The 16,964-nt window shown below is 36.5% G+C and overlaps 1 protein-coding gene across 2 annotated transcripts; it reads right to left on the reverse strand.

Annotated features, from left to right (window-relative positions):
* Nucleotides 1-2,231: 2,231 nt before the first annotated feature.
* On the reverse strand, nucleotides 2,232-16,705 carry LOC125665723 (uncharacterized). 2 transcript variants are annotated; one of them, XM_048898516.2, is made up of 10 exons: nucleotides 15,605-16,705; nucleotides 14,502-14,608; nucleotides 12,800-12,968; nucleotides 12,489-12,648; nucleotides 12,158-12,379; nucleotides 10,973-11,150; nucleotides 10,580-10,861; nucleotides 8,218-8,337; nucleotides 4,689-4,804; nucleotides 2,232-3,907 (listed from the first exon to the last, which is right to left on the reverse strand). In XM_048898516.2, exons 1-10 carry the CDS (start codon nucleotides 15,622-15,624, stop codon nucleotides 3,563-3,565), a joined length of 1,719 nt encoding a protein of 572 aa, XP_048754473.1. In that variant the 5' UTR covers nucleotides 15,625-16,705; the 3' UTR covers nucleotides 2,232-3,562. The 2 variants fall into 2 exon arrangements, with proteins under 2 accessions (XP_048754473.1, XP_048754472.1); XM_048898515.2 differs by having other exon boundaries at nucleotides 14,502-16,705.
* Nucleotides 16,706-16,964: the final 259 nt, after the last annotated feature.

The following is a 16,964-nucleotide window of genomic DNA, read 5'->3' on the forward strand; positions in this document are numbered from 1 at the left end:
TACATAATTAATGCCGAATAACGCAGTCGGAAATGTTCTATGTTACCTATCTCGTCTGCGGACACCGGAAAAACAACACCGTACGCGGCATTTTCGGGGGGGGGGGGGGAATTACCCGCAAACAAGACAACCCTCAAATCCACGTGTTTTTCACATGTGTGTAAACAGCCGGAGTGCACCTCAGGAAGTAGCCTCAACTACCAACAACAAATAGTTCCTTTGTATTGTAGCAGGTCTGGCGTTCGTATTGTCTGTACTTCGCGTTGTGTTTGTTTTATTTTATTTTGATAGTGGCGACTTCGAAGCGACCCAAGTACACTATGATTTTAAACTTGAAAATAAATTCAATAGAAATGAAAATAAGAGAAATAACACTTTACGAATTTATTACCAGTATGAATGTGACAAATACACACTCCTAAAGCCTAGAACTTAGCCTAGAAACTATCAAGAAATCCTCACAACCAAATAAAAGGTAATAATACTTTAGTAAGTAAAAAAGGACAAAGTAGACAAAAACGTAATTCCAATATAGGAAGAATGGAAGGAGAAGAGTAGCTAGCAAGGCCAGCTGTCTCGCTTCGACGAATAGTAAGCTGCATGGCTTTATACAATAGAAACTGTCTGACATTAAAGTTATTGGCTGAAAGATAAAGTGGGCGTGGTCAAATACAACGGGCGAATAACTTACATCGGGATCGAAATCCAGAAATAAAAGTAAAAGTAAAACCCAAACTACCACAGTATACACTTGGTTATTTCTACAAATTACACAAAATTTCCTTATCAGGGGTACAAAAATTAAGAGAAAACAAGAAAAATCCACTAAGTTCATTTTGACTGGACAATTACCGGTGTGATATCAATAGCTTACGACGACTTGGACGTTTTGTCGGTCTGCCTAAAGTCGGAAATCGCGGAGTTACTGCGCTAGTACGTCAGTCTCTACGATTTTTCTACTTTAATAGGTATTAATTTACTGCGCTAGTAGGTAAGTCCTTACTTCTGAAACGTGCTACTGCACCTCCATTGAAGTGTTCTGTTTCATTCTGTGCAATCTGTTCATCATTCCGTGCAATCTGTTCATCGTTCCGTGCGAACCGTTAATCATTCCTTGCAATTCGTTCATCGTTCCGTGCAATCCGTTCAATATGGTTATTCAATGAAGATTTTTTTTATAATCATAATTGTTCATCGAAACTGTCTTGATCACAGGTGCCTGTAAACAACGTGTTGTTTGGTATGAAGTAAGTTTTGGAGATTTATTAAAGATGCAATTATATTTTTTTTTTTTAAGTTTATTGGTGTATACTGTTATAGTGAAACGAAATATAAATGAAAATGGTTATACTTATTCCAAATACTAATATTTATGTAAACAAAAGAGGGGGAGGGGTCACAGACACCTGTGGACTGGATAATGGAATGATCCGTGTGTAACTTGTATATTGTATGCAAATTCCCAAGTGTTTTTCCTTTTAAGGTATTCCATGTATAATGAAAGGATAATGAACAATTTTGAAGGATTTAGATCAACATAAAAGTTTATTGTTAAATAATGATGAAAGTGAAGCAGATGAAATTCACAATGACTGATAAATGATTAGAAGCTGACCTTTTTGCACTGAAGACTTTTTGGAAGGGTTGTCTGCCCTTTGTAAAAATAAGAAAAATCTAATTTTCTAAAAACGTGTGTGGTCAATGATTAATTTTATTTCATATTTTCATAAAAAGAAAGTGTATGTAACTTTCTACCAAGAGATTAGTATGAAAATATAATTTGTTTTTAAAATATTGTAATAAAACATGCTTTTCCCATATACTTCAATGTTATTACATATATTCCACCATCCATTTATTAGATATGAGATATGGTCATTATACATTGAATACCTTAACACAATAGAGTTCCGAATCGGCTACTCCGGGTATTAAAAAGCTTTTGACTTCTCGCGGAGGATAAATTACGTCATCACTTTTTGTGCTCATTACAAGGATATATCTAGCCAGTGCTTGTTACATGTAGATGGCCTACCATTACCTCGGCGACTTACAAGTTAATAGTACTATGATCGTGAAGTATTTGGTCCTGTACCAATTCCACAATGTAGATCTATACTCTAATTCAGATTAATCACAGCGATATTGTCATTTTTATTGTCAGTTGTGCACGTAAAATTCATTTCATGACAAAAGTTGCAAATGTATTTGAAATAAAAACAAAAAACATCTGATTGTAATGGTAATGTAATAATTTAAACGATATTAGAATATAGGTACAAACAAAATATTACAATTTTTTCAGGGGACATAATCAGTCCGAGACAGGTAAACATTATATACATGTATAAATAAATAAAGAATGCGAGACCTACAAGACACGCATGTGTCAAAATCATAAGTTCTGCTTGGTCTTACAAAGACGAGATTCGCCAGGCTTGCAAGGAACGATACATCACGTGATTTAAGCTTCTTACATACCATTTGTCTCCCTTGGCCATGGTTTGATTTATATTGTGTGCGTATTTTCTTGACATGGGAACCATGCTATACACAAATCCTGTTTTATTTTGAAAGGTCGCCTCTGTGGCCTTGTTAGTTTTAAGAGGATTCAATATGGATGAAGATTGGAGGATATGTACAATATTTTGAATTTTTTATTTAGACCAAATTGCAGTTTTAGTAGAGAGTAATCTAAAAAAAATTTTTTTTTAGGACATCTGCTGGACACATTCTACAGATCAACAGACGGCTAGCTAGGTTACCCAGCTAGACAATCAATTTCACGGGAATCTTGCTAATATTTATATTTTAAAATTTCATTAACATTTTAAAAGGAAGTCGGCCATTATGATGATGTAGTGTACCTCCTTAAGCATTTTTCGTATCCCTGTGCAATATGGAACACCCAATGTGAGTATACCGAGGAATGGGATGTAATTTAAAGAAATTGTATGTAAACTGCACTTGGTTATTACTTATGTTTCCTATTACCTCCCCTTGGAAGGCCTTCAAAGGGGTGTGTCCCCTCATTAATACATAACTGCATCCGGTTTACTCAAAAATATTCTTGATAAGTTTGACATTGAAATGTGAAAAGTTGCATACAGGAAATCAAAGATGCGGGGGGAGGGGATGTTTATTGATAAGCACGAGGAGCTGCGATTCTCTTGACGAACAGACGTATTTTACAATTAAACATGATAATATTCCTTGTCATTCAGTATGTCATAACAATTTGCCAAGAGGGTGACATATTCCTATAAAGTATCCGTATGCTGGTTTCATAATGACATCATGACGTTGATGTAGGATATGACTCGGCAAATAATGCATGTAATAAAAAGGTTATTGACTGATAATTGGGATAGATGTAGACCTACATCCCCCCCCCCCACTCCCCATCCAATTGTCTATGCGGTTAGACCCGCTTTTATTTCTCGATATTCTGTCGATTATCTATAAATATGAAATCTCGCAAAAGATTGTTACAGGGGAAGAAATATGAGTTATAATCTCTATTCCAGTTTCCATAAATGATTCAATTTATCTTTCATTAGGTCTACAGGGCAATAAATCCAAAGTAGACAATGAGTCCGGTCACTGTAAAGACAACAGAATTTACGGTTGATTGAACACAACCAGAATTTGATGTCTGTTTTAGATGGAAAGCTTCTTCCAGTTCATTTTCAAAAGATTTAACAAAATGACCAGGTTCGAATTCCTCTTCATTGTTCATAATTTCCCACAATTCCTCGCCGATTTCTCCACCGGAAGACGTTAAATCAGTGAATGATGGCAAAGCGGAAGTTTCGTAAGTGATTATTTTCTTTCCGATTTTTGCAGTAACAAATGCGGACCTGTAAATTTCATTCACTGCATCGTAACTACTTTCATCGTACTTCACCTACAACAAAAAACAATATTCTCCAGTAATGAGAACATTTGGGAACTTTTAAAAACGTAAGTATCATTTAAGGAGGTACTCTACATCGTCATAATGGCTAACTTCCTTTAAAAACATTGATGAAAAAAATCAATATCAGCAATATTTGACTTTTCCTTTTCAATTTAAATACCTAGCCAAGTAGCTTAGTAGTTATAGGTTATAGACTTTGTATGGGAAAATATGACGACCGAGTTTTTTGGCGCGTAGACGGACCGAGCTTGCGAGGTCCGTCCGCGACAAAAAACGAGGTCGTCATATTTCCCATACAAAGTTTATAACCTTTTTATTATATACTTTCAATTTCACTTAGAAATTAACAATAATTTTATTTTTAACAATAACTTTATCGGTTTAACTGAGTAAAAGATGAAAAACACGAGAAATTTGAAAATTAACGGCTTAGAAATTTGATTGTGACGTAATGTTTGCGGGCCGGAATGTTTGTGGGCATATATCGTGTGATATATGCCCGCAAACTTTTAAAGAAAAAAGAACAGATGAAATTGAAAGTATATAATAAGTTAGAATACCGACTGCTGAACTGTAGATCGTAGGTTCGAGTCCAGCAGGGGTTTTAAATCTTTTTCAGATTAACAAAATAAAGTACATGTAAATTTGAAAATTTTCAACTTCAAAATATTGTTGTACATATCCTCCACTTTTCATCTACATCACATTTCTAGTGTAGCATACCTCCTTAAACAAAATGTACTTTCTTTGATTATTGTAAAACTTTTACCTTCTCTACGACCAGACCGCGTCTTAAGTACTTCCTGTACACCGTGACGTACAGAGCGGTCTTCATGTCCAGCATCTTTATGTCCACCATGGTCTTCAACGCAGTTTTCCCGCATCCTACAAGGTAGCGATTCATCGATTAAATAGATAGATAGATAGATTGATTGATTGATTGATTGCATGGTTCAATGTGCAAGTTGTTTTAACGCCAAGTTGGTCTCAAAGACAGTGTGGACCAATTTTTAGTAACTGTCTTTAGGAACCAGGAATTAACTTCTTCTAAAGAATATATATTCGATTTTTGAAAATACAGGAGGGTATGAAGTGCGACGCTTCCCGTCGGCATGCTCTTCATGAAGCGCTATTAAAAGATAAAGCGCTTCCTAATGTATACCAGCGTATTCAGTGCTGCAGTTTATACCCCCTTATACTGGTATATTTAAAAAACAAAGAAAGTTATTTCTTATCCTTGCATTATACTTTCATTTCTGTCGGATTCCCCAGTCGTTAAAATAGACGTACTCAGTCTATATTTATCAAGATTCATACGTGTACGTGCATGGTTTGCAACTGCAGCACATTCATGAGGAAATGGCTATCATTACAATTTATAGAGATATCAAAGTTTGATTGGTTGTATATTATGTAACGTTCTGCTCGAAAATTTTCACTCATATGGAGACGTTACCATTGCTGGTGGAGGGCTGCAAAATTTAGGCCTATGTTCGGCGCTTATGGCCTTTGAGCAACGAGGAGTCTTTATCGTAAAACACCTGCTATGACATGGGGCCTCGGTTTTTGCGGTCTCATCCGATGGACAACCTCATTTAGTCGCCTCTTACGACAAGCAAGGGGTACTGAGGAGCTATTGTAACCCAGATCCCCAAGGGTAAAATACATTTTATGTGCCAAGGTGAACAGCCGTATAATACAATCACGATACACCACAGTAGGTATTTGAACGTTGATTCAACGTCAATCTTCAATATTTAAACATTCCAAAACTGTTGCGTGCTCAACGTTGAGAACCCGTCGAGATATACTGACTTTAGATGTATATCGTAACATTGTTTCAGCGTGAACAAAACATTATCAGCTCAACATTGTTTCAGCATGAACAAAAATTATCCTGTTCAACATTGTTTCAACGTGAACAAAAAAAATTTCAGTTCAACATTGTTTCAACGTAAACAAAAAAAATTATCAGTTGTTTCAACGTAAACAAAAAAAATTATCAGTTCAACATTGTTTCAACGTAAAAATAAAAAAAATAAAAATCCCCTATCAGTTCAATGTTGAAAAGACGTTGGAGCCTCAACGTTATTTTTATGTGGAAAATCGTTGCGAGTTCATCGTTGATGCCATTTTGCGTCTTCAACATTGTTTCGACATGGAACCATTGATCTGGGTTCAGCGTTACATTGCATCAAATTGTAGAGTCTTCAAATTTTACGTTGTTTCAACGTAAAGGAAAAGGGTACCTGTAAAGTGCGAAACGAAATCGAAACGAAACGAAATCTATCGAAACGAAACGAAATCTACCGAAACGAAACCCAACGAAACGAAACCTAACGAAACGAAACAAATTGTATGATCGAACTATTTTAATTATGATAATTGAAAATGGTATCTTAGGCCCCTGTTAAAGTTTACACATATAAATAAAATTCGCCTCCCCTTTGGTGTAGGCTTTCAGCTTGACTGATACAAAGTTTTAAGAGTTGGAAAGGGGGGGGGGGTAAGCACTGAGTACATAAATACCATGTGCAATTAGCTTCGGATCCATAAATTTCAGAACGGAAGGTTACAGTCTCACAGGTCAGAGGTCTGGGGAAACACACTAAACGAGGGATGGGGTCGTCGGCGTTGAATCCGATTTTGGGCATAAATACATGTTTCAGTATTTTTTGCTCTAAAGACAAATATATGTATACATGTGGATATTGTGTATTTGTATGTAGTATATCAAACGGTGGATTCTGAATGTGTCCTCCCGTTCTCTTTGTGATTTCTGCTTAAAATCCCCTTGTTCATAAGCCTTTTCAGTTTACAAAATGCCGACCTCCTGCTAATATTATTGCATTAAAAAAAAATCCGTTTTCCGTCCCGTTTTCAATTCCCCGTCTTAGCAACATCCCAAATGTATAGAGTTTTTCCATTACTGAAAGTACTCGCACCTCAGCAGTTAGAGATAAAATAAGAGGTTAAGAGGTCTTCCTGCTTTCAATTTTCTCAGACACCAGCTTCTTCAAACAATGTATCTATGCCCAAAGGCGAATCCAACGTCGGCGACCCCACCCCTCGTATAGTGTGTTTCCCCAGACGTCTGAGACTGTAACCCTCCGTTCTGAAATTTATGGATCCGAAAGTAATTGTACATGGCATTTAATCAACTACGGATATGTACTTTGTGCTTACTCCCTCCTTTCCAACTTTTAAAACTTTGTATCAGTCAAGCCGAAAGCCTACATCAAAGGGGAGGCGAATTTTATTTATATGTGGTAACTTTCACAGGGGCTTAAGATACCATTTTTAATTATTATAATTAAAAGAGTTCAGTTATACAATCTGTTTCGTTTCGTTTCGGTAGGTTTCGTTTCGTTTCGGTAGAATTCGTTTCGTTTCGGTAGATTTCGTTTCGTTTCGATTTCGTTTCGCACTTTACAGGTACCCAAAGGAAAATGCCAAATGTTTAATATTATGACTATTTTTACAGTTTTTTCTCAACGTTAAAATGCGTCGTGCCACAGCTGGTATTTTATTGAAATTGACGTCAATGGGAATTGAAATCTTGATGCCGATACTATGAGTAGGTCAGGAGTTGTGGTACTTTACCTACGAATGGTGAGGTCTCTATATGAGAGAAGAAAAATTCGATTGAGACTAAGACAACAAACAAGCAAATAGTTAATGCTGTAACAAAATACATAGATAAAAGACAACAAACAAATGCAATACGCTGCAGAACTCCGTAGATTTCGCTTTATTTTCTTCGATCCAGTCGCCCCGATGTACTAGTGGCGGATCTAGGAGGGGGGGGGGGGGCTTACGGGGGTTGCAACCCCTTCTCTCTTAGGCTGTATTTTAAAAGTAATTTTTGCCATTTTTGGTTCTTCCACCTCCCTTTCTTTTGGTTCTTCCACCTCCCTTTCTTGGTTGGAAAATGTACGACTTGGGTCGCATCCCCCGGTTAGAATTTTTTTTAATCCGCCACTGTGCACCGCGTTGTCTTGCACGCTTTCGTTGTTTTTCTACTTTATGTCAAAAGGACATATGCATCTATACTATATACATATATCTTATGAAGTACCCTTACAAAATATTGTGTGTTATCTATACCAGTAGTGTTTATTGTCTGAGAATAATGCATCTAGCGCATGTGCTTTGTGTAGGAACACACACAAATAAAGTTTTAGATCTCGTACAGAATTCCTTCTAAGTTCCATCTAAAAGGACAGTAAATTATATATTTTAAATGTTTAGGTTTGTTGTTGGTGTTGTTGTTTTTCCTAAAGTAATTGCTATCTTACCGTGTTGTAGAAGTATGGTGTCATTGGCGCACTGCTGACACCGGAAGTGAAAAATTTCGCATGCTTCCTGTGGATTCTTTGCTATGTCGTCACACTGAACGTCACTGAAACTTCTTTTCCCTAAAATTCAGTCATTAAGAGAGATCATTCAGATTGATTGTACATTGTTTAACGTCCCACTCGAGAATTTTTAACTCATATGGGACGTCACCATTGCCGATGAAGGGCTGCAAAATTTAGGCCTATGCTCGGCGCTTACGGCCTGTGAGAAGGGAGAGATCTTTATCGTGCCACACCTGTTGTGACAGGGGCCTCTGTTTTAGTGGTCTCATCCGAATTACCGCCCCATCTAGTCGCCTCTTACGACAAGCAAGGGATACTGAGGACCTATTCTAACCCGAATCCCCACGGGACTTCATTCAGCACTGATATTGATTATTATAACAAATCAAAGTGATGAAGAGAACAAAGATAGGTTAGCATAATATGATGTTCTAACTTGGTGATCAGTGGCTTAGCGTAATCCCAGACTTTCAAGCGGGCCCTCATTTTCCTAATTTTTCCTTATGTTTTGTTAGATGCCCTTATTTTCCTTATTTACATATGTAAGCTCCAAAATTCTAATAAAACTCATATTTTCATGAAAATCCAAATTTTATATTTTTAAAGAAAAAAATCGATAAGCAAAACTTGCTGAAAAGTTGAAAAGTAACCAAATCAAGCTTTAGTATGCATTCAGGTAGTGATTGTGTAGAATCAATGTATTTATATGGAGGCATTTAGTGGTTATCAGCATTATTCAGGTGAAGGGCTGCAAAATTTAGGTATATGCTCGGCGCTTACAGCCTTTGAGCACGGAGGGATCTTTATCGTGCCACACCTGCTGTTACACGAGGCCTCGGTCTCATCCGATGGACCGCCCCGTTTAATCGCCTCTTACGATAAGCATGGGGTACTGAGGACCTATTCTAATCCGGATCCCAACGGTACACGCCGAAAGGAAGCCGAAGCGGACATTGATAACCAACTGACACTGAGGGGAACCATTTCCGATATTTTTGTAAACTACGCAAATTTACACCTTCTGAGGGCAGAAAATTGCTACTTTATACAGATTAGGTATGCTTGTTTTAATGAGCAATATTCGGTCGATCGGTTGGTTTTAGCGTCCCGCTCTAGAATTTTTCACTCGCATGGAGACGTCACCATTGCTAGTGGTTGGTTGCAAAATTTAGGCCTATGCTCGGAGTTTACGGCCTTTGAGCAGGGAGGGGTCTTCTGTTGTGACATGGAGCTTTGGTTTATGCGGACAGCCCCATTTAGTCGCCTCTTACAAAAAGCAAGGCATATTGAGGACCTATTTTAACCCGGATCTTCACGGGATAGAAATATTCGGGAAAACCCGCATTATCATAGTTCTATTCAATTGCGACTTTAAACGAAACTTTTGAAAGCCATGTAACATAAAATTATTTGTCAGTAGCCTGTCTTGATATTGAAATTGATCATAGACAGGACATGCTCTCCCGTATCGAATGGGTTAAGAAACATAAACACCGTATGCAATAGCTATTTAAATATGGGAAATTGACGACGGAGAAGCTGAAGGCATCCCGTGTTTCATTAAGCTGAGTTGATTACTTTTCAAAAAATACAGTAAAAATCAATATACACGTTCTATGTATCACATTGTAATGATTGATTGGATGTTGTTTAACGTCCCTCTCAGAATATTTCACTCATATGGAGACGTCACCACTGCTGGTGAAAGGCAGCAAAATTTAGACCTATGCTCGGCGCTTATGGCCTTTGAGGGATCTTTATCGTGCCACACCTGCTGTGACACGATACCTCGTTTTTTGCAGTCTCATTCGAAGAACCGCCCCATTTAGTCGCCTCTTACGACAAGCAAGGGGTACTGAGGATCTATTCTAACCTGGATCCCCACAGGAATACATTGTTATGTAAACAATTCGTGTAACATCGGAGAAAAAATTGTATTTCCAATTTCTGTGAAATCTCTTAAAAGTATCCAAATACTTAAGTGTGTAAAACACCAGCGAGAAATTTATGCATTGTAAGCCACCTTTCTAGTGACATATGAGCTTTAAATTTATAATTTATAGTAGTCTTGGTTTTAACAGGAATTTAATTATACTTTCAGCTCATGTGATAGTGCACTCTCCCCAAATGACCTTGATTCTAGGTCGTGGCACGCTATCTGGTCGCCCTAATTTCACAACTGATAATCAAGAAAGCCGTGTATGATATGTTTCTCGGAATTCGCCAAAAATATTTTTAGCGGGAATGACTGAGAAGGTAATATTGATAGTATATCGGTATTTAAAGGTAATATACACACCTCTGGTTTGGAATGGACTGGTGGGCTGCGCAGTCTGTAACACCTGCTGATCCGGTGCAGGAATCGGACTTGCGTGGGGGTTGATAGAATTACGGTTAAATTGGGTAGAGTGCAGCGCCTGATTGTGATTCAGTGCGACATCTGGTGAGCGAATTTGATTTTGACGATTACTCCATGACGTCACCTGACCGTTCGGTTTCATGACGTGTAAAGATACGATTGAAGTCGACCATTTCTTTTCGTTCTTAGGAAACTTGAAGACATTTTCAAAGCCTTCATTTCCTGAAAAATAAGGATGATTGATATGGGTTTTTCTCTCTTTCTCTCGCTTAATCGTTTTACCATTTAGACTTGTTTTGCGTTAAATGATGGGAGAAGCATTAAGCCTTTTACCTGGTAACTGAGAAATCCTATTGACCGTGGACTTCATGAAAGATTGAACAGACGACATGATGTTGTTGAGGTGGTTGTTGACTTTGTGTACAATTTGGGGGAGGTTCTCCTGAATAATTCCAAAATTACGGTTTAACTCGTTCTCTGCCTCCTCTTTTCCTTGCATTGCTATAGCAACCTGTTAGAAAAAAGGTGATGATATTGTACAAAATATATATAATATTGCGTAATCTAAATCTGTACAATACGACGCGCAGTTTGTGAATGTGTTTTCGCTGTAAACCCCTAACCACCTGGCTAACGGTATCTATACATTCTAGTGCATCATCAGTATTTAAAATGTTTTCTAAATACAGATTCACAAATACAGTTATCTAAATACAGATTCACAAATACAGTTATCTAAATACAGGTTCACAAGTAGAGTTATCTAAATACAGGTTCACAAATAGAGTTTTCTAAATACAGATTCACAAATACAGTTATCTAAATACAGGTTCACAAATAGTTATCTAAATATAGATTCAGAGTTTCACAAATAGAGTTATCTAAATACAGATTCACAAATACAGTTATCTAAATACAGATTCAGAAATAGTTATCTAAATATAGATTCAGAGTTTCACAAATAAAGTTGTCTAAATACAGATTCACAAATAAAGTTATCTAAATTATTTAGATGACTTTATTTGTGAATCTGTATTTAGATAACTTTATTTAGATAACTTTATTTAGAGAACTTTATTTGTAAGTCTGTATTTAGATAACTTTATTTGTGAATCTGTATTTAGATAACTTTATTTGTGAAACTCTGAATCTATATTTAGATAACTATTTGTGAATCTATAAATACAGATTCACAAATAAAGTTATCTAAATACAGATTTGCTAATTTTCAATCATAATTTGAAAATAATCTGAATTATAATTGCATATCGGAGTTTGCCATGTAATCATTTAACTAACTTTAGATACCACATTAATGCATAGGATCGAATAGCATTTGAAATTGAGATAGAATATTTAGCAAACGAGATCTAGAATAACACTTTCGCGCAGATTGATTGATTGAATGATTACGGTTTTGTGCCGTTTTAGCAATATTTCAGCCATTTAACGGCGGTTTTCGAGCAGAAAAGCATGTGGTTTTTCGGGTGCAAAGAAGATTTGAGCGGGTTTGTGTACCTGATGGGCCGCGTCATTGGCCAAACGATCAATGCTTTCAGGGTCGGATAGGTGGATATCCATCTGACTGAATGCTTCTTTCACTTTTGGCATCAACTTTGGAATATTGTCCATGGCCATGTTAAAGCCCTCCCTCATTGTCCGCCCCAGGGTCTCCAGTTTAGACTCGGTTTCAGCCTCCTCTACTATATAGTGTCCTTCCTCTTGTAAAGTATCTGGAACCTGGGAAAGAATTTTTAAAGTTTTCTTTTATAATGAATGAAAAGTGACCGTGGATGAAATACATCACTGTAGATGATATCATTGTAAATTTGAATCCATCTTTGCTTACTTCTAGTAAAATATCTTCTGTTGCTGTGTTGGATATTTCTATCACTGATTCGGCCAGCTTTACATCCGGTTCCACTATTTTTACTTCCGGAAGAGGGGTCTCTTCCTCCCTCTTCATTACAATTTCCACCTTGGTTATATTACCATTGCACTGCAAAGTTCTGTAATGCATAATTTGTCATGTAGAAAATAAATGGATCCGATGTATTTATAAATATCTAATCATATACAATATTTAAAAAAAGTAATAATAAATAAGTTTAAAAATTGTATTTCATTTTTCTTATAGAGATCGACTTTGTTCTATCTCACCTTTTTTCACAGAAATTTCGGACACATTCCCTGCACAACACATGATTAGCCGAGGCTTTGACCAAACAACCTTTGACCTTCTCTGTCAATGCCTGCCGTGCTGTTTGGGTTTCTTCAATCGCATCAGTGAGCTTGTTGACGAGTCTGCCCTTTACGGCAACATTTAGAACTGCAGTGAAGAAGTCATTAAATGAAACGTGGTATCCGTATTTCTTTTTTTCTTTTAGCGTAATGTAACATGTTTGACATCAGAAGCCGAAACCCATTTATAATTGGGCAGATTTTATTGATATATAAATGCGGTTATTACCTCCCATTGATATAACGTTAGAACTATGCAGTAGCTCTCTGGTAAAACCAGAATATCAGTAAAATTGATGGATGCTCACCACAATTCATCTAACCAATCAACTGCATATGACGAATGAATCGCACAATGATCAATAACCGTCGAAATATTGTTGAAATGAAGGTTTCTCACATCTAAGTATATATTCTGAGTGACCTTCACCTTTACAAAATGATCTTCAGATAGGCCATTTACCTATTACTTATTTGTTTGATATAATATTGGTACCGTATAAGTTTTACATGATCAATACCTGTTTATAAACTGTTGAAATAACGAAGCTTTTTACTTATATAAGGTTATGTTCTGAGTGACCTTGACCTTTCTGAAATGACCTTGGTTCAAAAGTCTCTGTCTCGAGGAATATTTGTGATCAATTAAAGATTAATTTCCGATGAAAGGTTTCGGAGATAGTTCCTATCTCCGAAACCTTTCATCGGAAATTCTTGAAATAAGGAATTTTTATATTCTGAGTGACCTTGATCTTTCCAAAATGACCTTGAAAGATCTAGGTCCAAAAGTCCTGATTAATCATGAAAGGTTTATGAGATATGGGACGGACGGACATGAGGGTGACTGTATGCTTCCCCGAAAATGTTCAGGGAACATAAAAAATAATAACTGGAACAAACTTCATCTGCATATACCGTGGAATCATCATTGTTCGCGGGGAACTGATGTTCGTGGATTTTGTGGTTCACTCTTACACACAATTTACGTGTCCTTGGACATTTTTTAAACGAAGTAGAGTTATCTCTCTTAGTGACATCATATTGCTTACCAACAAACTTACGTCCCCACGAACCAGCAAAATTTTGTTTATCACGAACATAGGCCCCCGCGAATTAAAATTATTCCACGTTATTTTATTTCTCAGAGAGCTAAACTTCTACAGCTTCCCGTAGAGGAGGCCATGTCGTAATCCTACAGAGATACTCGGGGAGTTCTGAGATTGAAACTTATTTTTGACAAAAGAATGGAATATGCTTCATAAGTGCATAAAGTATCAGTAATCTGCCCTTGATTAGATTCGTCGAGTTGCGGACTAATGAGTGAAAGCCACTAGTCATTCGGAGACCCCCTAGCTGGGCGTCCACGGTAGAGTCTGGTACATATTTATGATACAGGACCTTTACTGCACTGCTCCGGGTCAAAGGGTCTAGATTTGGCATGTAACTATACATGTACATGTATATATGATTATGTCATATATATGTGCAAACACTATACAATAGTTAAGCGTTTCGGGTGCGGGCGCGTCGATACTCGTTGTTAATACTTGTTGTTTCATATGGTAAACCACAATTAATCATACCCGGGAGTAATTAGTCAGAGTTTATGATATGTACTTACGCAGTAGGTTATCCACATCTAATGTTTTAAACTGACCACACAGGACAGAGACTGGACAATGAGATGCCCAAACCACAACCAGTAATAAACATCGGAACCAAATCATGCTGCAAAGTGAAAGTTCATTACTATACAAAACAACATCAAAACACAAACAAACCGGAAAACAATTTACGATGTGCACATTACATTCACGTAGTATTTTCATTAGAATTGCATGCTTGGAGAATTTTTTTCTCTCAAAATTTCAGTATCTCGTTCACAAATTCAATTTTTTTTAAGCGACGCAGAGAAAAATTCTCCTTATCAGTGGGAAGAAGGGTTTAAGACATTTCGCTTATGATGATAAGAACATCGATTTAAAGTGTTCTGACACAACAAAGAATAATGATATGGTCATAACTATTATTCGAAGAATATTTTGAAAAGATGATGATTATGATGAAGATGAAGATGATAATATTGATGTTGATGTAATATATTATACAAACAAGAATGTAGTACATGTAACTTAAGTATAGGTTTCTATTGTTGCTGTGGGGGTTTCTTTTTTTGGGGGGGGGGGTCTCAAAGCTGATAGAAACTTTATCATTGTTGTGTGGAAGCCGACCACCAGAACGTATGACCCCGTATCTGTTTATGACCCAGATCGTTTCTTTCATTAAATGATCAGCTGATGGTATGCCTTATAATTATTTCAACATTTAATCGTGTATTGATTTACACAAAAATGTACATACATTGTATGAACTTAAAATTATACGTACTGAATATACATTATATAATTATATATTCTAACACTGCGCTGTTAATTCTACTCGTATTTTACTCCAAATAAAAGTACCCGTTATTCTTACCTTATCTGTTAATTTTCAACATCCTAGAATTACGACCATACAAATACGGAATATCCAGGTACTCAATAGCGTTGTAATTGAGGGTATAATATGCAACAGAAAAGGGGACTTAGGTGAGGGGGAGGGGGGTCATCAGAATTATGATGACATGATTACTGTTAGAGTAATGCAGAAAGGCTAATAAAAGGTACATTTAAAATGTATTATTACTACATTGTACACGAACGTGATAATGTTTTACTTAACTCCATCAAAATAAATTCCATGTGCAAAATTGTAATTATCTTCAATTCTCCTTTCCGGGCCTCTGGTATTTTACGGTTGACTGAGCAGAAGAATACTTGTTATTTTTATGTCTTTGTACTTCCTCTTCTTACATCTTTGTTATAGAGCCATCAATCAAACACGTCCCCGGGGGGCCGTGGTGGTACCGTGCGGCAAAGAAATAAACATGGACAAGCACGTGTAAAATCATGAATTGTGAGAAATACTTGTGATAAGCCAAACATAGGGATAAACAACAGAATGGGTCGACATATAGAAAAATTCAAATTTCAAGGGTTAGATTAATAAAAATCATAAAAATAAAAAAATGAAAAACAACAACCAATATATACAGCCTATACATGTAAATTTCAATTTTGCATTTGACATGTGATTTTACCGCAACGCTTACAGATGAAATTATTTCAAAATTATGTGAAGAAACTGTATTCTTTTAAAATACTGTAGCATATGCATTAAGATGATCCACAAATAAAGCTGCAACAAGTTTTTCAAGAAAGGCTTTTTCAATGAAATATGTATTATATTGAAAAAATAAAATTTAGTGATGACCCAGGTACTGTATTGGATATCTCCTGAACTATAAATGTAAGTAAGTGCTGTCATATTTCGTATTTAGATTAAATTCTTTTATGACATGACCTTGTGACACCACAGTGTTTGACCTTGTGACCTTGAAGTTTGACCTACATGTACATGTACTTTTTCTTAATTATATGTATATAAAAACTTACAACAAGAACTTTCATTTCATTCCATAGTCTATGTGACCTTGGCCTCCCAGAACAGGAAGGTCATGCCGGGTTAGTCATGTGTGAATTCTATTCTCTTTACTGAGAGAAGTGGACAGGCATAGCCTACCTCCACTTCTCTTCACAAATCTTCATGTTTTGATTATATATCGAAAACGTATTTAAACTCATGAACCGGTGACGGTAGATTTACGGTTCGTCGCAAATAATTGCCTGGATTTACCTACATTAACAGGCAGGTTATTTCTAGGCTATGTCAGACTAAGCCTATCCACTATATATAAGAGAATATGTGAATTCATGTTCAGTTGCGTCCACAGGCACCTGAAGTGTGGATAGCTTGTATAGATCTTATAAATGTGCATACCCCCCCACCCTTTCTAAAAAGAAATTATTTTATACAGAACCAATAATTTTCCAAATTGTGTTGTTTCCCCACCGATCACCCTCATACGTCGTTCTGAATAGTCAGTTGAACTACCTTCTGTAAGCTTTTGAGATGATCACTTGTGAGATACTAATATGTACATCTTAGAACGACGTATGAGGGTGATCGGTGGGGAAATACT

The sequence above is a fragment of the Ostrea edulis genome, chromosome 10 (genome assembly GCF_947568905.1).
Source record: "Ostrea edulis chromosome 10, xbOstEdul1.1, whole genome shotgun sequence".
In the NCBI taxonomy this organism is placed as follows: Eukaryota; Metazoa; Mollusca; class Bivalvia; order Ostreida; family Ostreidae; genus Ostrea; species Ostrea edulis.